At 38.1% G+C, this 24,298-nt stretch overlaps 3 protein-coding genes across 9 annotated transcripts in view; 2 read left to right on the top strand and 1 right to left on the bottom strand.

Annotated features, from left to right (window-relative positions):
• The window catches only part of LOC111861864 (protein sidekick), a gene marked incomplete in the record, with an annotated part of 210,972 nt that extends 200,839 nt beyond the window's left edge, over positions 1 to 10,133 (top strand). Inside the window, 3 exon segments of the mRNA XM_033750483.1 lie at positions 1,238 to 1,400; positions 6,430 to 6,764; positions 7,182 to 10,133. Coding sequence (XP_033606374.1) covers positions 1,238 to 1,400; positions 6,430 to 6,764; positions 7,182 to 7,424 — 741 coding nt within the window.
• Positions 10,134 to 13,835: 3,702 nt separating this feature from the next.
• LOC111861872 (probable aminoacyl tRNA synthase complex-interacting multifunctional protein 2) lies at positions 13,836 to 16,442 on the bottom strand. 3 transcript variants are annotated; one of them, XM_023846809.2, is made up of 5 exons: positions 15,946 to 16,442; positions 15,070 to 15,243; positions 14,758 to 14,986; positions 14,092 to 14,481; positions 13,836 to 13,958 (listed from the first exon to the last, which is right to left on the bottom strand). In XM_023846809.2, the coding sequence occupies exons 1-5, from the start codon at positions 16,132 to 16,134 to the stop codon at positions 13,951 to 13,953; spliced, it is 990 nt and encodes a 329-aa protein (XP_023702577.1). In that variant the 5' UTR covers positions 16,135 to 16,442; the 3' UTR covers positions 13,836 to 13,950. The 3 variants fall into 3 exon arrangements, with proteins under 3 accessions (XP_023702577.1, XP_023702578.1, XP_023702579.1); XM_023846810.2 differs by having other exon boundaries at positions 15,964 to 16,442; XM_023846811.2 differs by lacking the exon at positions 15,946 to 16,442 and adding an exon at positions 15,497 to 15,588.
• The window catches only part of LOC111861871 (nucleosome-remodeling factor subunit NURF301), a 92,253-nt gene continuing 83,546 nt past the window's right edge, over positions 15,592 to 24,298 (top strand). For 3 of the 5 annotated variants that reach the window (XM_033750480.1, XM_033750479.1, XM_023846804.2), the window contains exons 1-2: positions 16,586 to 18,160; positions 18,997 to 19,157. In XM_033750480.1, the coding sequence (XP_033606371.1) occupies positions 17,146 to 18,160; positions 18,997 to 19,157 (1,176 nt within the window). In that variant the 5' untranslated portion in view covers positions 16,586 to 17,145. Of the gene's footprint in view, positions 15,668 to 16,585; positions 18,161 to 18,996; positions 19,158 to 24,298 lie in introns of those variants that run through there. The other 2 variants (XM_033750482.1, XM_033750481.1) reach the window with 2 other exon arrangements.

The following is a 24,298-nucleotide window of genomic DNA, read 5'->3' as shown; positions in this document are numbered from 1 at the left end:
GGTTTCTCTGAATCATATTTTACAAGCATGTACCAAACCTTTTACGGTGTTACTTGATTAGTGTTTTCATTCACTACAAATATGTGTTACCTCGGCTAGCTTTAATTATTCTTATGTAATTGGTTTTAATTTATTGACTGGTTATTAATTTTATTAATTTTATGCTATCACTCACTGGTGTCTTATCTTAGTATTTAGTTACTAACAGTATTAGCAACATTCGTAATATTTCATAAATGTATGTATATATTTCAGTCTTCTTTAGATCTATGTTCACAGATTTATTTGTCGTATTTGTATTTTGTTTTAATTATTTTGTACCTTATATACTCGTGCTAACTTTGTAATTGGCCGCTGGGCTGTTAAGTTATTGCACGTAAATAATCATGAATTGAATTGAATTGAATTGAATTATTATTATTATTATTATTATTATTATTATTATTATTATTATTATTATTGTTGTTGTTGTTGTTGTTGTTGATATTATTAGCAGCTGTATTAATTTTTATGGTTGATTTAATGTCTCTGTCAGTATCTAGACTATGTACCACATGAAATGGTAGGATTATAAGTGAAAGGGTTATGCCATAGCTCAGACGAATAGTTGCCGGCTTCCCACTGTAGTGGCCCAGGTTCGAACCTGGGTCAGGTCATTTGGAATTTGTGATGGACAAAGTGGCACTGGGGTAGGTTTTCTGAGTACTTTGGTTTCCCCTGCCAATTCACATTCCACCATTACTCCACAGTCATCATCATCTATCACCTGGGACTGGTACAATAGGCCAATCAGTGGCTGTAGCACCAAGTGGACTCAGTCTCAACCCATGAGAAAAATTATTAGTGAATGATCATTTGGAAGTGATTTGGGATGAAGCACTTGTGACTTAATCAAGGTACTATCCTTCAGTTCGTTTGGAGAAAACGTGGAAAACCATGAAAATCCCTTTTCAGAATAGATAGTGCCCCAGAAGAGGATCGAACCAGGCACTGGTATGCCATCCCATTTGGTGCAGAAGTTATGTTGAATGTAATTGATTGATGACTGCATCCTTCAAGTGTTAAATTATTAACATGAGTGGAATCTATAGTCTGTTGGAAACAGTTATTTGTTCATATATTGTATTTAGCTCTTAGTGACACGAAGAAAGATAGATAGGAATCCTACTTTTCATTGTTTCTGTACTATTACCATTGTTGCTTGTTCTTGGCCAGTAATAATCTTTAATTTATCTAGGTTCTTACACCATCAAAACTGTACCTGGAATATGGATATCTCCAGCAGAAGCCATTTTATCGCCAGACTTGGTTCATGGTAGCATTGGCATCTACATCAGTAATCATAATAATTATGATTATTGCTGTCCTTTGCGTTAAAAGCAAGAGTTATAAATATAAACGTGAGTTACTGTTATTCTTCCTACATTTAAGAATTGAATACCATGCAAATCAAGATCATGAAGAGTTCTATCTTCTGGGATATAACACTGTGCAGTCTGTTGAAAGTCTACAAATGTTTTGAGGGAACATATTCCCTACATTTTCAGGTTCAAATAATAAACAGGCCCTGCTTGTCAACTGCTCTCACACTGGTATCTTGCACAGCTTATTCTTTGAACCTGAAGATGGAGATGTTATGTTACTCTGAAACGATAAATGATACAAACTCCGTCCCAAGTGCAAACAATATGTATTATATGTCTTTCATCTTGCTCTCTTCTACACTACATGTTTCGGCCTCTAACGGCCATCATCAGGTGTATACTCTTACGTTGCTGCCACACTGAACCTAGTCTAAAATTTAACATTTAAAAAACACATTATTATTTTCTTCATTATTATCAACATCTACCTTGTTGATATCTGTCTGGTATGTAGATTATTTTGCACATGTCAATTTTGATTTTCCTGTAGTAGCACTATAAAATCTTTAGTTATAATTTTAAAATCCTTTAAAATTTTCTCTAAATTTTAAATTTAAAATTTAAAATTGTTAGGGTTACTCGCCCTATGTCTAAAGTGCTGCAGCGGCTAGTTCTTGTTTCCAAACTGTACAGGTGTTATTCTGTGTAGTCTTCCTGTGTGTGTGCCGCTGCTTGTCTTTACTACGTGTGCAAAGTAATCTACATACCAGACAGATATCAACGAGGTAGACGTTGATAATAATGAAGAAAATAACAATGTGTTTTTTAAATGTTAAATTTTAGACTGGGTTCAGTGTGGCAGCAACGTAAGAGTATACACCTGATGATGGCCGTTAGAGGCCGAAACATGTAGTGTAGAAGAGAGCAAGATCAAAGACATATAATATATATTGTTTGCACTTGGGATGGAGTTTGTATCATTTATCATGTAGAGTGCAACAGGATGCTTAAATATAATATTACTCTGAAACATTGGTTGACTTTCAACAAACTGCATGACGTTATATCCCAAAAGATAGTGCTCTTCTAAACCACCGTTGTGAGAAGGTCAAACCCTACAAATGAAGACCATATATTAACTCTTAATAGTTCATCTAGCAGTATTTAGAAATTCAGTTCAAATTTTACAGAGAACATACCATTTAATTTTCAGAGACAACCCTGATGACACTGTTTAATGAAATAATCTCTGTTTATTCTAAGAATTTTCATCATTATCCTTCCCAGTATGAAGCCTCTTGATGCTTGTATATATTATATTCTGTTTAAAAACTTTCAGAGTATATGTCACACCTTGAGCAGGCAACCTTGCGGAAGAAAAGTCATTGTGTTCTTCAAGATCTCTAGTAGAGCTGTTTTGGTTCCTGCCATATGTTTAGACTAGAATTTAGTGACATTTATATAATGCTAAATGACATTCAGCTGTTGGTCAGGAGATGGTTGTGCTGTGTACTGACTGGTCAAAAAGCTGACACATCATATCAGTTAGTTATCTTACAGCTTGTAAAGTTTGATTTTTCCCTTGAAAATGGTGAGCAATACAAAATTTTCAAGCTCACGCTGAAATTCAGCACATTCAGTTTTCTAGAACTCCATATTTTTCCTTAACCCTTTGTCTGCTAAACTCTGTCACCAAAGTACCCACTAGTGGGTGTGCTAGTGCTTAAGTGTAAATTCCATTATGTAGAAAACCCCCACAGACTTTCGAACAGCAAGATGTAGATCATGTGATAGTCTGTTCTTTATTCTAAACATCAGTATATCTTACAATTAATATGTTGTTGGACATTATCCATCATCATGTCTATCCTTAAAGAACCTTCCTGTTTCTTTTAAAAACACAACGTTTCAGGGACTGGATTCTGTCCCCGTGTTCAGGGAAAACTTACTCAATTGGGTCCAATAGACAGAGCTAGCCCCTATCTCCGCTCAACTATGCCAGTTTCAGAAGGGGGTCATATTCCAAGCACAACATAAAACATATGTGAGAAGAAATAATGAAGCGATCACATGTGAGGCATTGCACCAGAAAAGTATCTTGAATGAAATCATGTCCGGAGAGAAGCAATACTCTTTGTGGTACCAGCAGAGACATGGGGGCTGATTCCTTATATTTCCTGTATGTGTTGTTGGGTTTGATCTGCAAAACCTTCACTTCATTCCAACGAATTTTGTGGTCTTCCTTGTATGCATGTTGAGCTAATTTAGATTTTTCCAGCAAACCCTGTGTCATGTTATATTTGTGCTCCTTAATGTGTACTTCTAGGGGTCTGCTAGTTTCACCGATGTAATATCTGCCGCAGTTGCAAGGGATGCTATACACACACTGCTTCGTTTTGTGGGCATCTCTAATGGGTCCAGTTTTCATTAATGTCCCCTGGAGCGTATGTTTCGTTTTGAAGATTGTTCTGAGCTGAAAACAGTTCCTGATGCATCTGAATTTCTCGGCGATACCCTTGACATACGGAATGACTCCTTGCTATGCATTAGCTGAATTCATCCATAAGATCCTCAGCCCTCTGTCTGGAAACACAGGTTCCTTCATAAAGAACTCTGAACATTTTATAAAATCAATACAGGATATCAACCTGCAAAAAGAAGACTGCCTTCTAAGTTTTGACATTGTTAGTTTGTTCACCAATGTACCAGTGGAAGAGTTCTTACAAATCATAAGAAATAGACTCGGAACAGATCCTTCCTTCACAGAGCGCTCACCTTTACAAGTAGAAGACGTGATGGAACTACTGGACATCTGCTTAAAAACCACATCCTTCCAGTGTGAAGATATGTTCTACCAGCAAAAGGAAGGTATGGCAATTGGAAACTCATTATCTCCGGTGGTCAGTAATATTTTCATCCAGCATTTTGAAGAAATAGCATTGGACACAGCTGAATCCAAACCCACTAAATGGCTAAGATATGTCAAAGACACATTTGTGATATGGCCACATGGACTGAAAAAGCTACAGGAATTTCTTCAACGTATTAACAACATCAGGCCTACCATCAAATTCACTATGGAATTTGAAGTTAATAATACACTTCTATTCTTGGATGCTTTGGTTATGAAACGGGTTCCAAAACTGACCACCAAAGTACTGAAAGCCTGCTCATACTGGTCGTTTACTTCTCTTCAAGTCCCACCACCCACATCGCGTAAAAAGGGGAGTTGTTCATAGTTTGATCAACAGAGTGAAGGTCATATGTCAAAACCAGAAGGATTTTAGCAATGAAATCAGAAACATAAGACATGACCTGATGCTCAGTGAATATCCTAAAGAATTTGTGGACTCTGTAATGAAGCCATCGACAAGAAATCGTCCCTCTTCAGACAGAACATACCAGGGCACTGTAGTCATTCTGTATGTCAAGGGTCTCACCAAGAAATTCAGATGCATCGGGAACCGTTTTCAGCTCAGAACAATCTTCAAAACGAAACATACACCCCGGGGGACATTGATGAAAACTGGACCCATTAGAGATGCCCAGAAAACGAAGCAGTGTGTGTATAGCACCCCTTGCGACTGAGGCAGATGTTACATTGGTGAAACTAACAGACCCCTAGAACTATGCATTAAGGAGCACAAATGTAACATGACACAGGGTTTGCTGGAAAAATCTAAATTAGCCCAACATGCATACGAGGAAGACTGCAAAATTTGTTGGAATGAAGCGAAGGTCTTGCAGATCGAACCCAACACTACATACAGGAAATACAAGGAATCAGCCAACATGTCTCTGCTGGACCATCCGATCAGTCAACCCAGTGTGGATATCTCTCCCATCTGGACCCCTGTCATCACAGCAGAAGTCAAGAGAATGCAGCGCCGTCAAGTGTAGTTGGAGTGGGTAACAATTTGTTTCATGTGTTGGTACCACAAGGAATATTGCTTCTCTCCAGGCATGATTTCATTCAAGATACTTTTCTGGTGCAAGGCCTCGTATGTGATAGCTTCATTATTTCTTATCTCTCACAGATGTTTTATGTGTTGCTTGGATTATGACCCCCTTCTGAAACTGGCATAGTTGTGCAGAGATAGGGGCTAGCTCTGTCTATTGGACCCAACTGACTAAGTTTTACCTGAAGAAGGGGACAGGATCCAGTCCCCAAAACGTGTTTTTAAAAGAAACAGGACGGTTTTTAAGAATAGACAAGACGATGGATAATGTCCAACAACATATTAATTGTAACAATTTACCATCTCACAAACTTTTAGATCTTATCAGTATATCTTGCTTGATGTCATTTGTTGCAGTTTCATTGCAAGTACCCCAAGCAATTATAATCTTCTCATGGTGTTTAAGAAGCTAAAGGGGAGAAAAATTGTTGATATTGGTGTGTAATGTTGTTGTGTAGTATGTGTGACTCTTGACAGGGGTTTTGGATTGGATATAGGATTTATTGACCACTTTTGACACATGACCCGTAACTACACTTAATTATAGTGCTGGCTCTAATTTGCACACTTTACAAATCACATACTAAGTCTTTTCCAGCCCGTAGTGTTTTCACTAGTAGTTGCCTGGTAACAGCTTCTAACAATGGCTATTACTCTGCTTCCGGGTTCAGATCCTCTCTGAATGGTGGCTCCCTTCCAACTGCCTCTTTTGTTCACAGGCTCCCATACAGAACTGACTCAGTTGCCCCAGCTGTCTTCTTTATAACCTCTTTTTAGACAGACCAAGTAGAAAACACCGTTTAATTTGTTTGCCTAGCCATTGCCTAGAAACGAATGTTGTTTTAGATCCATTCACTAGCAACAGCTGTTTCTCTGGCTCCATAATTCTTGCTTTGAGCAAATATTATATTATTATCACTGCATAATAGAGAGAATCATTACAGTAATTTATTTACTGTGAAATTTGTAATGCCATTCATTTATTTGCATGTTTTATGGGCATCTGTTTATCAACACATGCATTTGTATTATTTTTATTGGATGTCTAAACTGAAGGCACAGGATGTACCTAACTTGAACATTTAATGTGTTTGTTTGTATCACAGAAGAGGCCCAGAAGACATTAGAGGAATCAATGGCAATGGATCTTGATGACAGACAGGAATTGGCGATCGAATTGTACCGTTCCCATCGTGCAGGAGCCCCAGTTATGAGTGCAGGGGGCTGTGGAACACTGGGAAAGCGAAGCACTCTGGGACGCAAGTCTTTGAGTCATCACCAGCCCCCAGGTCCTCCTATGCTTGGCAAATCTCCCCCACGCCCCTCACCAGCTTCTGTCACATACCACAGTGATGAGGAGAGTCTGAAAGGTTATGACGAGAATCCTGATGATAGCAGTGTCACCGAGAAGCCATCAGAGATCAGCTCGACAGACTCTCAAGTAAGTACACTATATAGATAGGTGACAGGTGTGTTAGATTACCACACCATAGTGTATTTCTTTTTACTCTTTTTTTTTTCACAAAAAATAATTCGTAGCTGATAGGCATGAGGGTAGAAGAGGATGCGAATGGGTTGAATCTTGGAAATTTTTCATTTGTAGAAATGGCATTTTTTGGAAAAATATATTTCTGGTATATGAAATAATGATATCTCAGTTGTGCAATATAAAATTATATTTTTTATATTATATTGGCTTTTATTAATTTTATATTTATGCAATTTATTTCCAAGTCATTGAGTTGAAATTTCAAATTAATTTTAACATCTGAAACATCTTATTTTTTACTTTTCTCTTTTAATTTCCCTTATGTTTCAGCAGATGGTGTTGTATATAGTCTTGTTCCTTGTTTTTCAGGGCTCAGAAAGTGAAAATGAAAGTGAGCGTTCAGATCCTCATTCGTTTGTAAATCATTATGCCAATGTGAATGATTCATTACGGCAATCATGGAAACGCCAGAAGCCCGTACGCAATTATTCAAGTTACACAGATTCTGAGCCAGAGGGCAGTGCTGTGATGAGCCTCAACGGAGGACAGATCATCATGAATAATATGGCAAGATCACGCGCCCCTCTGCCGGGCTTCTCATCGTTTGTATGATGGTGCTGTGATCACCAGTTTCACCAATTCAATGATCTCTGTTTGGCTATAATAATTTAAGACTGAGATGGCAAGTAGTGACATTGAATGCGAGAGTTGATATAAGTGTGATAAAGAATGTGTAGCTGTCTCGAGTTACATCCTCTATTGAATTCTGCTTCAGAGGTGACTGGACAATTCTGCATTATTCTTCTGTAGTCACTGAAACTAAGTAGTATATACTTAGAACAAAGTGAGTGGGGGTCAAAATATGAGCCAAAGTAGATATACGCCATATTTATGTTCTACTGTTGCTCGCCAGTCTGTGATACTTAGTAGATAAAGTGTGCTCTCAAGATATCCATACTGTTTTAAGGACCAGGATAGCTACAGCCTGTATAGTGACCAGGCTATGGGTTGGATGGCCAGGGAACTGAGCTTCATTTCCTGGCAGAAGCAGAGAGTCTTCTCTTTGTCACCATGACCATATTAGTTCTTGGGCTCACCTAGCCACCTATCCAATATGTACCAGGGGCTGTTTCCCTGGGGGTAAAGGGGCCAGGCCATGAGGCAGACCACTCACCTCCATCTAGTGCCAATGTGAAGAATGCATGGAACCATACCTCCTCATCCCCATGTCCTCATGGACTGGTGCTTAATCGTGCACAGGAGTAACTTTTATGATTTTTGTGCAGTGTGTCTCTGTTACTGTAGATAGAATTCCATTGCAGGTTAAGCGCTACATAATTGGGGTGTAGGGTGAAAGTGGTCTCTCACTTTACTTCATGTACTAGCCGAGTTAAATATTAAGAATTGTGTCCTCTGAATGCCAGACTATCACTGGAGACTTCTCAGTGTTCTGTTAACAACAGACGACTTACACTATATAGTTATTTTACATACCAGGAACATTGCACAAAAAATGTTCATTGTGTGGAGATAATGTTGAATGTGAGCTAGAACATTATTTTAAACTGACTGTATATAGCAAGATGTTTGAAAGCTGGTGGTGAATATGTCTGAAGTGTATGTCACTGTGAAGAGGACTTCAGACAGACTATTTTATAGACTGTTTTTTCAATTTCAAAGCCACAAAGACTTGACAGTGTATATATCATTCCATATTTCAGACTATTATTTAAGTAGAATAAGTAAGGGAGAGATAAAAAGGAAGCCTGATCAAATTCTAATTTAGAATAATTCATAATTTTAAATGACAGTGCACAAAAGAGACTGCATTAACTACTTTTGCAAGTGAAGTAAACTTTACTCGAATTTATGTTGCAACGAATGTTGCATATTTGAACGTTTGAATTGATACTGATATCTTTTTTTGTTGTACTGAGTTTGTCTTCATAGGTAACCAAATAGCATCACAGAGTAAACAGGTAACTTTCCATTCCTAATGTTGCTCAGAAGTCTCGAGAGACTTTATAATTATTATTATTATGATGGTCATACTTTGTTTAAAACATCTCAGAGGGTATGTTGTACCTTGATTAGGCAATCTTACAGAAGAAAAGCCCTGTTTATTCAAGAAGACCTCTGATGTGGTGATTTATGTTCCTGTTGTATACTGAAAATAAAATCTTGTAACTTTCTAATCATATAACAATCTTTGTCAGTATCTGATGATGATGTAACCTCAGAGATGTTTTACACACAGTTTGCCTTAGATACATGCGGAATTTGTACCCTTGCATAAGCACACACATAGCAACTGAACTCCATATTGGTCCAGCCACAGCAGCAACCTTTCTTATGGGTATCTGAGGTTTTCATGGTAGTGAGTGTTTATATTATCATCCTGTGGGATGTGACACCGTGTAGTCCTATAGTTGTATACCAAGTTTCAGAAAAGCTTATGCCCCCATCTTCACAGTACTATGAGATCTTGGATTTGTATGAAGCAGAATTTACAAATTTACAGAATTACAAAATATAGGTTGTCAAGTATTATATTAACTGCCAGGTATGTGAAGTACCATTTAAATGCCCCAGCTAGCCATTCTGGAAGAATAATTTTAATGGGGTATACATGTTCTTTTGTCAGCTAAAATTTGAGTCCTGGCAGGATTAAGAATTTTCTCTTCTCCACATTGTCCAAACTGACTGGGGCCCACCAGGGCTCCTATCCCAGGGGTAAAGCAGCTGGTGTGTGAAGCTGACCACTCACCTCCAGCTACTGCCAAGGTCAAGAATATGTGGATCAATACAGTCGCTTCCTCATGCACTTCATGGCATAGTGCTTAATTAGTTAAGCACAGGGACAATTTAACTTTTTTACCATAAGAAAATTTAATGCAGATTGATGTAAGAATGCTTCATAAAGGAGCCACGAAGAAACGGTTGCAACCATATGATATCTCATGAGCTAAATTAGTAACTGTTTCAAGTAGTTCAGGAGAATGGCTTGGGCCATGCTTAGTGCAAGGCAAATTCTTGTGAAATTGGCTGAAGCCATGTTCGGCAATTGAGTGTATTTAATTTTGCTTCAGCTGTATACTCATGTTTATGTAAATGTATATATTCTGCAGTGTATCACCATTTACTGTAACAAGCAGCGAGACATTCTATGGAATGGTTTTATATTGTGTAATTTGTACTTTTTTAAAACCACTGCCATTTAAAGTAATCATTATTTATACTTTAAAGTATTATAAACATTGTGCAATGCAGTTACAGTAATTATTTTCTAAAATTAAAAGAATAAAAGGAATTGCTGATGTATGTTAATGTTTGTTTCAACATCCCCAGTAATATTATATTTACCCATTGTGTGGTTTACCAGTTGTATTCTGCCTTTCCCTAGATAGTGTGATCATTCAAGTTTGATGTGCAAGAAATTTTTTTCATTCAAGTTGTGAAAGCTTTCCATGACTGGGGAAGTTCGATGTTCTCATGGCAGGGAATGTGAAGATTGTGTTCTTCCTGAGTGTGAGCCATGTAAATTGGTAGAGAAATATGTGAATTTTGGAGGAATGTGCTCTCTCTCTCTCTCTCTCCCATCAGGAGTGGTCCTGAAGCTGAAAACAGCACACTCCTTAGAAATATTTGTGTCTACCATACTACATTGCATCATATCCCAGAAAATAATTTCAATCACGCAACTTACCTGGGTTCAGCTGCCATTGTATTAGGGTGTAAAGATGCCAAGCAACATCATTATGCTTGCAGAAGACACATGAGCAGCTTCAGATTGGCAAGATTCTTGATCTGCTGTAAAGTTTGCAAGCAGGATTTGTGACGAGGTGTTCACAAGGAAAGATGGTTGTATGTATGATTTGAGTCTCACTGTGGTAACTTCCGGGATGTAACACCATGTAGTCTGGTAAACTGTTAACCATTTTGCAGGAATATTGGTAGCAGGCAACCACACTACAGTGTAACAACCCTGAAGACTGCAATCTTCATACATGGCATTCAGTAAATTGGAGGTTTCAGTGAGTAAGACTGCGAACAGTACTATCTTATCAGATACAATACTGTGTAGTCATTGAAAGTCAACCAGTGTTTTGGAGGAACATATCACCTCCATCTTACACAAGCTCAGCTTGCCACCTGCTTTCGTGCTAGTACCTTACTCAGTTTGACCATGAAGATGGAGGTGATATATTCCTCCAAAACGTCAATTGACTTCTAACAAACTACATGGTGTTATATCCAAGAAAGTAGTTTTCTTCATAACCATTGCTGTGAGAACCTCAGATCCTTCTGGATTGTGACACAATGTAGCCTTGTAGACAGAGGGCCATTGCTGTTCATTTTTCACACTTTTCTGTTTGGGGGGGGGACATTTCATATCTCTGGTGTTTTGATTTCCCACCTGTGATGATTCAAGCTCAACATCTTTGGGAATGAGTGTGTTACCTCTACACCATCCTGTTCAGTTCTTCCATAATATGAACACTGCCGTGGGCCTTGATATGATAAAACTGAGTAATAATCACTTAAAATGAAAAATAAGTGGAAACTTGGAGCTTTGTTGGCTGTACAAAATAATTTCATTCTGATTTTATATTACATATTTTACCAAATTAATTTTGGTGTGGCCATGATCAATCACAGTTGACTGCGCAATCTGAGGTTCAAACACCGGGATTGTGGGTTCAAATCCCACTTGAGACATGGGTGTCTGTGTGTTTATTTTGTCCTATGTAGGTATCCTTCTGACAGGCAGATGCCCTGTTCAAGGGGTCCTACCAACTGTATATAAGATTAATAATTTCAGAATTAATTCTGAATGGGAACAGGCCAAAGGGCCTATCTGTGAAGAGATGATGGTCTGGCCATGTTGAAGGAATGTATGGAACATGGACAGTCAGAAGGACATTAGAATTACAATTTAAAGAAAAGAGACCTGTGGGATGATCCATAAAAAGATGTTTTAGTCTGGTACTGGAAAACATCAAGGAGAAGGAGCTTGCAAGAAACTGAAACAGTAAAGAATTTAGCTGCAGAATGAAGATCCTCATCCATTGTTCCACATTTTTCCCTCACTTTAGTCTTGTCCCTGACAGTGCCTGTTGTTGAAACTGAAGGTTTCTTGCTACTTTCAGAATGCCAGACCATTACTGCATTTACCAAAACTATTCAATGCTGAATTTCGGATCTTTCAATCCTATGTTCCCACCTATACATAATTTCCTAAATGGTCTCTTTCTTTCAATTTTTCTTGCAAAATATGTGTATATGTCATATTTTCTCCAGTTATATTTCTTGTCCATCTTAATGGTATTCCATGAAAAGTACAACGTACCAAGCTCCTGATGATGTTAATTATCCTCTTCTGTAATGTCTAGTAAATAACATACTACTATTAACCCTTCTTGCAAGATGAGCAATTTCCTTAGACAATTTTCCTGTGTCTCATTTTTGGTCTGTAAGCTCTGAACAAACTAATGACAATACATGATGACGAACTGAATTTGAATATGTGAGGCTCAAGGAATACACTAGGGAGAATATCTGGGCTTAAAAGATAGGATGTAACAGGATGCTTGACAAATGCATGACTCGCTGCCTAATTTGTACTCTCATCATAATTATAAAATGATAAACTTGAGATGGATGAGATGGGCAGGGCACAAAAAGTTGTGGGAAAAACTGAGGACAATTTTATGAAGACTTAGACCTTTGAAGAAACAGGATGGGAGTGTGTGGACTGGATTCATCTGGCTCAGGACAGGATCTTGTGAATATGGAGATGAACCTTCAGGTTCCACTGAACACTGGTAATTTTTGGCATAGGTAAGAAAATATTAGTTTCTCAAGGACTCAGCTCAGTGGAATTAGGATAATGGTAAATTTATGTTCTTGCTCACACCCAGTAATGTATTAATCTCTCACATAAATAGAAATGGGAAAAAGGCTTTTTTTTTCCACTCAGCTTTCACAACAGTTTGATGGTGATATATTGGGTTTTACACCATCATCAGAATCCTATAGTAACTAGTTTGGTGGTGGCAATGTTGATTCTGTCTTGTGTGATGAAATAAAGATGGTTATGTAGCCAATGTTTCAAATAAACCTGCTACCTCCACCTTCAGGATCACTCCTGGAGCTGAGCCCTTCTTGAGAAGCCACCAATTGTGCAGCTACTCAAGAACTTAAAAAGAATTTTATGGAACCTGAAGGTAATTACCGTGTTCTCAAGAGCCCCCCACTGGTCAATATCCTGAGCCAGTTCAATCCAATCCATCTTATCTCTATTTTAATACTGTCCATCCACCTATGCCTTGGTCTACCCAGTGGCCTCTTTTCCATCTGGCTTACCCACCAATATCCTATATGCATTACTCTTCTCCCCATTCTGTTATGCGCCCTGCCCATCGCGTCCTCCTTGACTTTTATCACTCTAATTATACTTGGAAAAAGAGTACAAGTTATGAAGCTCCTCATTATGCAGTTTTCTCAAACCTCCCATCACTTAACCTCTCTTTGGTCCAAATATTCACCTCGGCACTCTGTTCCCAAACACCCTCAGTCTATGTTCCTTCCTTATTACTAGAGACCAAATTTCATGCTCATACAAAACTACAGCCAAAATTATAATTTTGTATATTCTAATTTTTATGTTTTTAGAGAGCGGACGAGATAGCTTAAGGATAGAAGAGTAAATTGCATAAAAAAGAAGTTGATATACAGGGAAAGAAGAAAGATGCACCCTGCTTGGCTAACCCTTCCACTCCAAAATGGTGATGATAAGAAGGGTAAACTGCATAAAAAAGAAGATATACAGGGAAAGAAGAAAGATGCACCCTTCTTGGCTAACCCTTCCACTCCAAAATGGTGATGTGGGCCATTTTGAGCCCATCATTCCAAAACTGGAGCAACATCATCATGCAGTAGAATTAAAGACAAATATATTTACTACAGGAAAGGGTATGAAACAATGAAATAATTTTACAACAACTGTATTTTTTTCTTTGCTTTTCTGCTGGTAATATCCCATTTTTTTACAGTATTGTACAATGTAGAGTGGAAGACGTCTACACATCATATGTAATGCTTTCCTTTGGCTGTTGTCACACCACCTGTCACGAGGTTACAGATCTGGATGAGGAGAAAATTACAAACCTTCATTAATTTTCTAGTATCAGTCTTCATAAATATACAGGTCTAAATAAATACATGGCAATGCCAGAGAACAGTAATTTTCAAACATTTTGCCTTTGAAAATCCTTACCAATTCCAAGCAACTGTGAGCAGTCATGCAGCCACTTGTTCATGTTGCTGCTCAGGTCTCGCTGTGGTTGTATGTCTATCTGTCTGAGAACTGACCACACTGCTACATCTGCAACTGAAATACTTTCCCCTCCGGCCATAAATTGGGACTTTCCTAAGTAACTATTCAGGGTACGAATTAATGATTGCTGTTCCTTAACTGTCCTACATCGTGCCAGGCTGTAGCAAGCGTCCAACACGCCATCCAATCTAGCTGATGTTGCAGGATCGTTATCTAGTTCGTAGTTAAATTTTGGTGGGCCAAGACGGCTTAAATATCGAAGAATGTTTACCTCACCTTTCATGGTGATATGTTTCATGGGAGATACCACTAGCTGTGTGTCAGCTCCAACTGTAAGCAAGAGAGTGCACTATAAACATGAAGACTGAAGTCTTCTGAAATACAGTGCTGTGAACTGTGGTAGAAAGGTACTGACATTATGAAAAAAACCTTTGTACCAGACTACATGGTGTCATGTTCCACAAGACAGTAATTTTCATATTCACTGTCATGGAAATCTCAAATATCACATCTGTAAATAATATATTAAAAAAAGGAATTAAGAATTGTATATAACTAAATCATGTAAAAGAACCTGAACCCTATACAATCATAATATTTAATTACCATCCTTCCAGACTAGAGTTATATTTAATAGTGATGATCTCTCTTGATCAGAATTAGATACCAAACACAAGAATTTGTCGAGGTTTTTTGGTAACTCTAGTATGCTCGAATGAATATGGCAACGAACTCCCAGCTTCAGCCCATCACTCCATAATCTTCGTAGAGCTGCAATTGAATATGGTGGATACCTTGGGCTGGCATTTATTACAATATCATGAATCACTCCATTCTGAAAACAGAAATCACATATGGAAATACTGTAACACACACATATATAAAACACCTATTTGTTCTACAGAAGTGAGAACATACCTGTAAGATATTGCATGTTTTATTGGTTGAAATATCAGCTTCTTCTCTGACAGTACATATATGTGGCTGCTTTAACTGTGCTCTAAGAACTGTAATTTGATTTTTCAAATCAGCTAATTGTGCCAGGATTGCTTCTTGTCGATTTTCCAGTGCAGCCATCTCAGGTAATGGGCACTAAAATAAATTAAACCTAGTTTATATCAATAATATTAAGAAGCAATAGTTTAAATATGTAACTTTAATACCCATCTCTCAAATTAACTGAAATGTTATAAAAATATTAAATTTACAAAGGAAGTCAACAGCATGCACATGGCTTTTAAGAATAAAATTCACAGTTTTTCTCTTTAGCAGGTTAGAAGTCAGTATTTGTATGACATATTTTAGTATATATTCAGAACTCAAAAAATTTACTGTCAGACTTTACCTCAACTGGTGATTTGACAACAGAGGTTCAATGTAACACAAATATCTATGAAACACAAATATCAATGACCTTATTATAAAATATTGGGCGGACATATTTGATCTTGATTAGTTGGCTGTTAACTTGGCATGGAAGAGCCAAAGAAATTACACGAACATGAATTTGGAATCTGTAAGTAATTTCTACGTATACAGTACTAATTGCATGAAATTATGCCAGGCTAGCATAAGACATTACATTTAGGCTTACTGTGCACTTTAAAATAAAATTTGGTTAAACGCAGCACTAAACAAAACCGGGAAAGCATGAAGAAACTCGTGCTGAATAACCGATATTTAGTAGAGAAAAAAAAAATTCACACTCCGAGACGTCAATTGTACGAAAATGTTAACACAATTCTAAAACTGGAATAAAACATAACAATATAAAGTTATTTAAAGTCAATAAACCTTCAAAAGCTTCTTAACCTGTTCCGAAATACTTGATGGCTCGATTTCATGAGATAACTGGCGGTCCACACGATTGTTCACATACGCTTGCTGAATGTTTTTCATTCTGTACATACATTTAGGAAGCACAAGTTCTTCTCTTAATTTTATAATAGGTCGCATTCGATACATGGTATTCGGGCCGTTCATTTTTTTTTCACTTTTCTCCCTTCGATTTTCTGTCAAAATAACTTATTTCCACTTTCCTGATGAACTGCCACGCGGTCGTTCATCAAATTCTTTAAATTTTCTTCTTTACTCTGCCATCTTGAATAACCATTGATAGTATAGTTCTTAGATATAAAATTGTTGCTCATACAAACGAAAAAAATCCATTCAGTGTTATCTTCAGTCTACACCGCGTACGTAATAAACAGTAAACATTGATGAATTTGAGTCACATGAATGTCCTTGAGCATAAATTTATAATTGTCCAAAATCCTCTTTAACCATGTCATGAATGGTGCGTGAAAATATGTTTGGTACTGCTTAAAGGAAATGCTACTGATGTCAGTATTCTACATATGTAAACATCTATGAGGGAAGATCAATTGTGCCCTCTGTAGCTATGTGCAAGGAAATTTTCATTACACGGTTTGGGATTGGCTGGCTGGAAAATGTTGGCGTATTACAAGCGTACTTTTAATGTGTAAATCTACGCATGAAAATGTAATTAATGCAGATCTGTAACATGAGATGAATAAAATACAAGTTTCCAATTACATGTTTATTAATCGTGTGTACGAATAACTGGTTCTGGCAACGAAACAAAATACGGAGTTGTCATGGCGGCGTTACGTTGCACCAATCACGAAACGGATTTTAAAGGACGTTGAATATTCTCTTTTCACCATACATTTCGCGTCAGTGAAATAATTTGTGTTTGTTGTACCCTTCTGGATGATTTATTAGCTTAATGATGTTAGGAAGTGTAGCGTAAGTAGGTGTACGTAATGCTAACAATGTTTCTTGCAGGAGCATATACAAAGATACAATTTGTATGCGTGATCACGTGACTCCGCGGAAAAATGGCGCAAAGCGCAGAGTGCAGACATGGGCTCCATTTCTGTGATGTTGTGTCATTTGTATTTGTATACAATAGTGTGTTTTCATAAACCACGTGTTAAATAGGCTTCAGTGATTGACGTAACATAAGCCAAAATGTCAGCAAGAGGTGCAAAGAGGCGGGGGAGGCCACCCAAATCAGTGGTTATGGAAAGACCACGGAAGTTTCAATATCATCTAATGAAGAAGCCAAAATATCTGCTAAATCGCGAAAACATAGGATCAGAGACCCCAAACTCTCAAACAAGCACCCCAACAGCATCAAGAGCGTCCTCTCCGGTTGGAAGTGAAAGTAGTCGTAGAAGTATAAGAAGTAGAGGGAGATATAAACATAGAAGAGGAGGAGGTGGATATCAAAGACGGGGTTATAATCCAGATGTAGTCGAAGATAAAGATTCAGAATATCATTATGGATCTGATTTCGGTGACGAATCAAGTGGGAAGAGCGATTTGGAAGATGATATTCTTAGAAGTGATAGTGAACTGGAAGAAAGTCTTGAGGGTGGTGGGTCAAGTGACAGTGACTTTTCGCTCTCAAGTTATAGTACAGTGAGTGGAACCCCAAAAAAGTTTACATTACATAGACCTCCAAGCCCAGAACCATTGTGGCTTCAGAATCGTGAAATACCATATTTAGAATTACCAAAATCATCAGATGACCTTTTGATTCCAAAGGACCTCATTATGCAAGCATTGTGTATTTATGAAGTTTTACGACACTTCAGAACATTAGTTCGTTTGTCACCATTTAGGTTTGAAGAATTTTGTGCAGCTATGATGTGTGAAGATCAAAGCATCCTTCTGGCAGAAATTCATATAATGCTTTTGAAGGCATTACTCCGGGAAGAAGATTCCCAGCAGACTCACTTTGGACCTTTGGATCAGAAAGATAGTGTAAATGTTGTGATGTACTTTGTAGATGCCATGACGTGGCCAGAAGTTTTGCGATCATATGTGGAAAGTGACAAAGAATTTGACTCTGCCACTTTGAACATCTTGAACACCTGTGAATATCCATTCACTACAGTAGAGAATAGATTGAAAGTTCTACAGTTTTTAACTGATCAGTTTTTGATTACAAATCCTGTTCGAGAAGACTTACTCAATGAAGGTATTATGTCTCATATTTTCATATGTATTAATTTGTATGTAGTTTGTAGGAATTTTGTTACTGTTAGTGACATACTCATTACTGTTTACATTGTCATTTTGTAAGAATGGAGCAAAGTTCACAAATTTTAGACCTTTATCTATTCGCAGCCATAAAAATGTATCCCATTTTATTATATTGGTGTGATTCTCACAGGCACAGCTGAGGGAACATCAGATGTCACATAATTTTTAGCTGTCTGTGATTTTAGGCTCTACGTGTGTGACTGACGTTATTCAGTTTCTGTATTTGAACTTAGAACCATTGTTCTTGGATGGTTATTTAGCAGCAGGCATCTTGCTTCTTCATCTCCAGTTCAATTCTGGATGACATGACGGAGATTTGAGTTGGACAGAGTGGTATTGGAGCTGGCTTCACCTTGATTTTCTTCAGCTTTTGCCCAGATAATCATTATTCCACAATTGCTCCAATAGTAATATATCCCTGTCTGCCAAGGTATGCAGTAGTTAGTTATTGGAGAGGGTGGGTTTCCCCATGCACTTAGACCTGTATTGGTCCATTAAGGTATGAAGTAACCCCAACTGGGCAGCACATTGTCACATCCTTTATTGGTTAAGGTGGGGGCTTGAACCGTGACCCAGTATTTTGATGACTACAGAGCACGATACTTAGTTTTATGCTTTTAGACTCTTTTTCTGATTATACTTTTTCATAATTGCAATGGTCTCGGTGGGAAATATGCAGTTTGAAAACCAGAGCACCAAGTTGTTGGTAGAACATTGTGAAATATTTTTAGACAAGATGGTATTAGTAATTTCTAATGGTTGTTTTATTAGGAAACATTCACTATGATGATCATTGTCGGATATGTCACCGTTTGGGTGATTTGCTGTGCTGTGAGACCTGTCCAGCAGTGTTCCATCTTGCATGTGTTGAGCCTCCAATGGATGGTGTGCCTGAAGAAGACTGGCAGTGTGGCGTGTGTCAGGCTCATAAGGTGGGCTGTTCAGTTTGGATTCTTCCTATTCACTTATAATTTAGGCATGTGAAGAAATTGAATTTTGAAGTTGCTGTAGCAGCAGATTATGCTAGACTGGTCGTGGCAGTTCGCAGGTGGCACATGTAGCTAATGTGTATAACAATGTAACTGCTGCAGACATAGTAGACAGTATCCACAGAAATTATGAAATTTACTTTGCACTTTTACTAGTATGCATGGTAGCCATGGTTATTAATGTGATGTACAAGTATTGCACTAGAGTTTTCAGGTAGGATTATGATTTTCATTCCCAATATTTTTTCTGAGTGAACAAATTTTTTTTCTGATGTATGTACAGGGCTACTATAAATGATTCATTCGTTTCTAAAACGCTATATTTTCCAAAGCATAATACATACAGATATGATTGATATATAAAAAGAACCGTAAACTCACCAAGTTTTCTTCACACTCTACAAATGTTCTATGTGTGCCCCTTGGGTCACATGACACACGTCCAGTCGAGCTGATTCCACACATTTTGTAGCATCATCCTGTCAATAGTCATCACTGCAGCATGGATGTGTTCCCTCAGCTCTACTAGTGTTCTTGGCAGTGGGGGTATGTAAACACGATCCTTAATGTACTCCCAAAGGAAGAAGTCACAAGGCGTTAGATCAGGTGATCTGGGGGGCCAAGTGAACAGAGCTACGTCATCCTCACCAACGCCCAATCCAGCGATGCCGAAGTTCATTGTTTGGGTAGCGACGAACATTGCCGATAACACTGCAAAATGCTTTGTTTACATGGCGGTTCTTTTCCGTACTCTCTTTTGAATGCACATTGCACTGCTATAACAGACGAACATCTCGCATATTCCAACAAACAAAAACTCTTTTCTTGCTTTGTCGCCATTTTGTAAAGGCACTGAACTCGTGCTGTCAACTGGTGCACACAATACAAACTTGGCGAGTTTACGGTTCTTTTTATATATCAATCATATTTGTATGTATAATACTTTGGAAAATATAGCGTTTTAAAAATGAATGAATCATATATAGTAGCCCTGTATTATGGATCAGGCATGCTGTAGTGTAGTTGGTTGAGGCACAGTGCTACAGGCCGGAAGGTCACGGGTTCGATTTCTCATGAGGCCATTGGATTTTTCAATTGACCTAATCCTTCCAGCCGCACGATGGCCCTGGGGTTATCTCTGCCTCTAACAGAAAATAAGTACCAGGAATCTTCCTGGGGGTAAAGGATGGGCAGTGCATAAGGCTGGCAACCTTATCACCATATGTGAGAAGATTGTCTAGAAAATATGGGAGCCTTAACATCTCACAAACCTGTGGACTTTCACGGCCTGTTATGGCAGTATGTATCAGGCGGTCCCTCTTAACCCTTTCACTGCTAGTATGTTAAGTAACTCTGAGTACCCTCTGTGCTGAATTATTTTTCAATATATCTTTTATAAATAATTTAAGTGCAAAGTAATGAAAATTTGTGATAAAATGTAACTAATCTTACCTCAGACAGGGAACAGGCAGCAAAAGTTTGCAAAAATGTTGAATTATTCAGTATTTTTCACAGGGGAAAAGTCCATTTAAACCAGGGTTGTCCAAAATGGCCAATAAAGTACATAATTCACTATCCTAGTCTTATCATTACGTCACATGTTGACCAAAGTCCACAACTTTATTTAATACTATTATAGAAAGCACCGCGCACTATACGAAGCCATTTTTAGTAGCCCTGTGAAGTACCCGTGTTACATAACCACTGAGCGTGTGCCTCGCTGTGCAAATACAATTTTTTACATTTCTTAAGCTAGAGGGCAGAAGAATGCAGCCATTGAAATGAATGATGCTTCATTATGTTCCCAATAGATGACTTGTGCACCGGCCAAGTTTGAATGAGATTGGTATAAAGAAACCTGAGATTTGAAACTCAAAAGTCACAGTACGGGTTTTGTCGATCGCAGCAAGGATGCCATGTTTTTCAGAGATCAACATATGTCAGCCACAGCAGTGTAAGGGTTAATGAGTGTAGTACCGTGTATGATACTCTTCAGAAAGACTTGGTTTGAATGACATGTGTTTTGGCACATGCTGGCCACAGATGAGTCTGTTTGTTAAGAAGGGTTGATCTGGGGGGAAGAGGTGCTGTGATCGACACTATTGTAGAGCTGTATGTAGCTTGTGGGCCTCAAATTGTAGGTTAGAGAAAATAATTTCCCTCTTGATGAGATGGTGTTCTTTAGTATGGATACCAGTTTGTAGATGGTATGTAAAAAAAGGTAACAGATAGAGCTATCCATGTAACAGGCCATGGAGACCATAGCATTGTGAGATGTTGAGGGTTACACATTATCTAGACAGTCGGCTCACAGATGGCGGTAAGGTTGTCAGCCTTACACGCTGGCCTCCCTTTACCCCCCCCACCCCAGGAAGATTCCTGGTGCTCATTTCTGCTACAGGCTGAGTTGACCCCAGGGCCATAGTATGGCTAGAAGGATTAGGTATGTTGAAAAATCCAGTGACCTCATCAGGACTCAAACCCGTGACCTTCTGGCTGGTAGCTTAGTGTGTCAACCAACTACACTGTCATGTCCCCCCTTGTAGATGGTACGTGCAGGCATACATGAAATTTAATCCATACTGTAGTTAGCAAGGAACACAGTGTTTAGAGTGGCAGTTCTGTTTTAACCTGCTCAGTCTTTTGGAGCATGTATATCCAGCAGATACCTCTGTCATGTCTCTCAGTATCCACGTGTGTCACAAATATATGTATTTTACTTTCCAGCCAGGAATGAATCTACTGCCAAAATGAGCTTCATGTTTACATTGGTCTTTCATGCAACCGTATTTGGGGTTTTCACAGCAGTGAGTATGGAGAATTCTGTCTTCCTGGAATTAAACATATGTAGTGCATTGAAAGTCAACTGTAGTTTCGCAAGAACATGTTGCCTCCACCTTCATGGTTGGAGAATACACCAGGCAAGAAACCACCACTGCTTCACACTAGTTTCTTGTTTGGCTTATTCTTCAACCCTGAAGATGGAGGAAACATGTTCCTCCAAAACATCAGTTGACATCCACCATACTATATGGCCTAATGTTCCAGAGGATAGAACTTTTCATGGCTCTGTGTGTTTATATTTTGCATTATTTTGCACTGTCTTAACTCTGGAAGACTGATTGTAGGTCCATAAACGTTTCACAGATGCCACTTACAAAGCAATTTGTCATGGATTACTGTCCATTGGGACAATGGTTCTCCTGGAACAAATGCATCCCATCACATTTTCATTGTTTCCTGCAACAGTACAGTTATATATCACTAGAATCCAATTTCTGGATGTGCATAAGGCATAAAAATTTCATTATTGTCGTGATAGGTTTGTTTTTAAAATGAGGCTTGAAAGGGTTAAAGTTTCACCTAATCTATATTGTGTTACTGAACAGATGAACAGACATATCGCTAGTGATGAGGGAGCCAGGACAGCTCACTCAGTATAGCGATTGGCTATAGGCTGGACGACCGAGGGGTCAGATTTTAAGTCCCAGTAGTGTCAAGAATTTTCCCTACTTCATGTTGTCCAGACCAGCTCTGGGGCCCACCCAACCTCCTGTCCAATGGACATCAGGGGCTCTTTCCCTGAGCATAAAGCAGCTGGAGCGTGAAGCTCACCACTCACCCCCAGCTAGTGCCGAGGTCAAGAAAATGTGTATCTATACATCCACTTCCCCATATGCCTTCATGGCGTAGTGCTTTATTAGTTACGCACAGGGACAACTTATCTTCCTTTTTATCACTAGTGATGATCAGGTACTTAATGCTTGTATCGGAATAAGGTCCCACATTAGCTGGTAAAGAACTAATAAAAACAATATACTGTGCATGTTTTTTCTTTGATTGTAATGTACTGAATAATATACTAGGGTAACTTGTTTTACTGTAATAAAATATTTATTTTGCCAGAAGAAGGTATCAGAATTGTGACATACTGGGAAAGGAGAGCCGTTACTCCATACTTCTTTTCAGTGAATACATGTTCGTTCCAATATTTATAACTGACAACACAGAGATGTTTCAGACAAACTCAGAGCTTTATGAAAGCTCAATCCAAGACATGAATTTTATCTTCACAAACAAATTTCTGACCTTGCAGTTTATCAGAAAGAAGTTATGCGTAGATGCACACTTATCCATGAATGGAAGATAGTTGAAAGAAGCATTTGCATTTTCTCTGCTGATTATTTATTAGATCACTCTCATCAGGACTGGAAGAAACACATGTATTTCTGAATATTTGTCAGAGAATGGTGAAGTCAGTACATTTTTGTTGCTGTCAGTACCTCTCCTCAGAAATATTTAAAAGCTTTCCATCATATTGGGTCCGGATATCCTATGTGAGTTAAAGTACCATAGTGTTTGCTATCCTGGGATGACCTGGGTATAGTGATCAGACAGTTGAAAGAATTTCCTTTGACTTACACTTCATAGTCTGTTGATGAGTTTTTCTTAGTAGGATATTGTGAGCAGACTGTAATTAAGAGTTTAAGTATGAATTATTGTGTAGTTTATGTGTATTTACATTAATCAGTGAGCTATATAAAATTGGCATTGTCTAGATGTGCTGCACTTAGAATTTTTTTTTATAGTGCGAGATTTATGGAAGTATAAAATTTGTTTCAAGGGTTTCTCTATGTTAAGTGGCTGTGTGTATGTGGACAATGTGTAAATGGACAGTTACTTATTTAAGTATAGAATTTCTTTCTAGAATTTTGTATGGTGTGTGGATCTCAGTATATGTGGACAATGTGTACATGTACAATTACTTATTTATTGTTTCTACAGTATTGAAGTCTAGTTTAGTGTAGAGTGTGAGTTTGTTTTTTAGGATGTGTACTGTTAGGTTTATGATCTTTGAGATACTTCTGTTTTCTGAATCTGTTGACTTGTTCTGCATCCTGAACAGCAGGAACCATGGAATGAATCAATCTCTCATACTAGGCCATTGCCTCACTTCTCGTTCCTTTCCAGTACATTCTACATGATTGTCCTAATAAAACTTAATGATGCACAACCACATTGTCAGACATTCTTTTAGTTAGAAAAGTGAATTGCCTTGTGAGCAGTTTTAGCTGAGCAAGCTG

This window comes from Cryptotermes secundus, unplaced genomic scaffold (genome assembly GCF_002891405.2).
Source record: "Cryptotermes secundus unplaced genomic scaffold, Csec_1.0 scaffold1258, whole genome shotgun sequence".
Lineage (NCBI taxonomy): Eukaryota > Metazoa > Arthropoda > Insecta > Blattodea > Kalotermitidae > Cryptotermes > Cryptotermes secundus.
The sequence above is the reverse complement of the archived record's forward strand: the minus strand, read 5'-3'. Positions and strand labels throughout refer to the sequence as shown.

Excerpts from the sequence above, each read along its gene's own strand:
- LOC111861872 (XM_023846809.2), bottom strand. The coding sequence starts at position 16,134 with ATGAACGGCCCGAATACCATGTATCGAATGCGACCTATTATAAAATTA. Across the intron at positions 14,987-15,069 it reads AAACATGCAATATCTTACAG|AATGGAGTGATTCATGATAT; the intron begins GTATGTTCTCAC and ends TTCTGTTTTCAG. Across the intron at positions 14,482-14,757 it reads AACTCTAGTCTGGAAGGATG|TTGGAGCTGACACACAGCTA; the intron begins GTAATTAAATAT and ends TCTTGCTTACAG.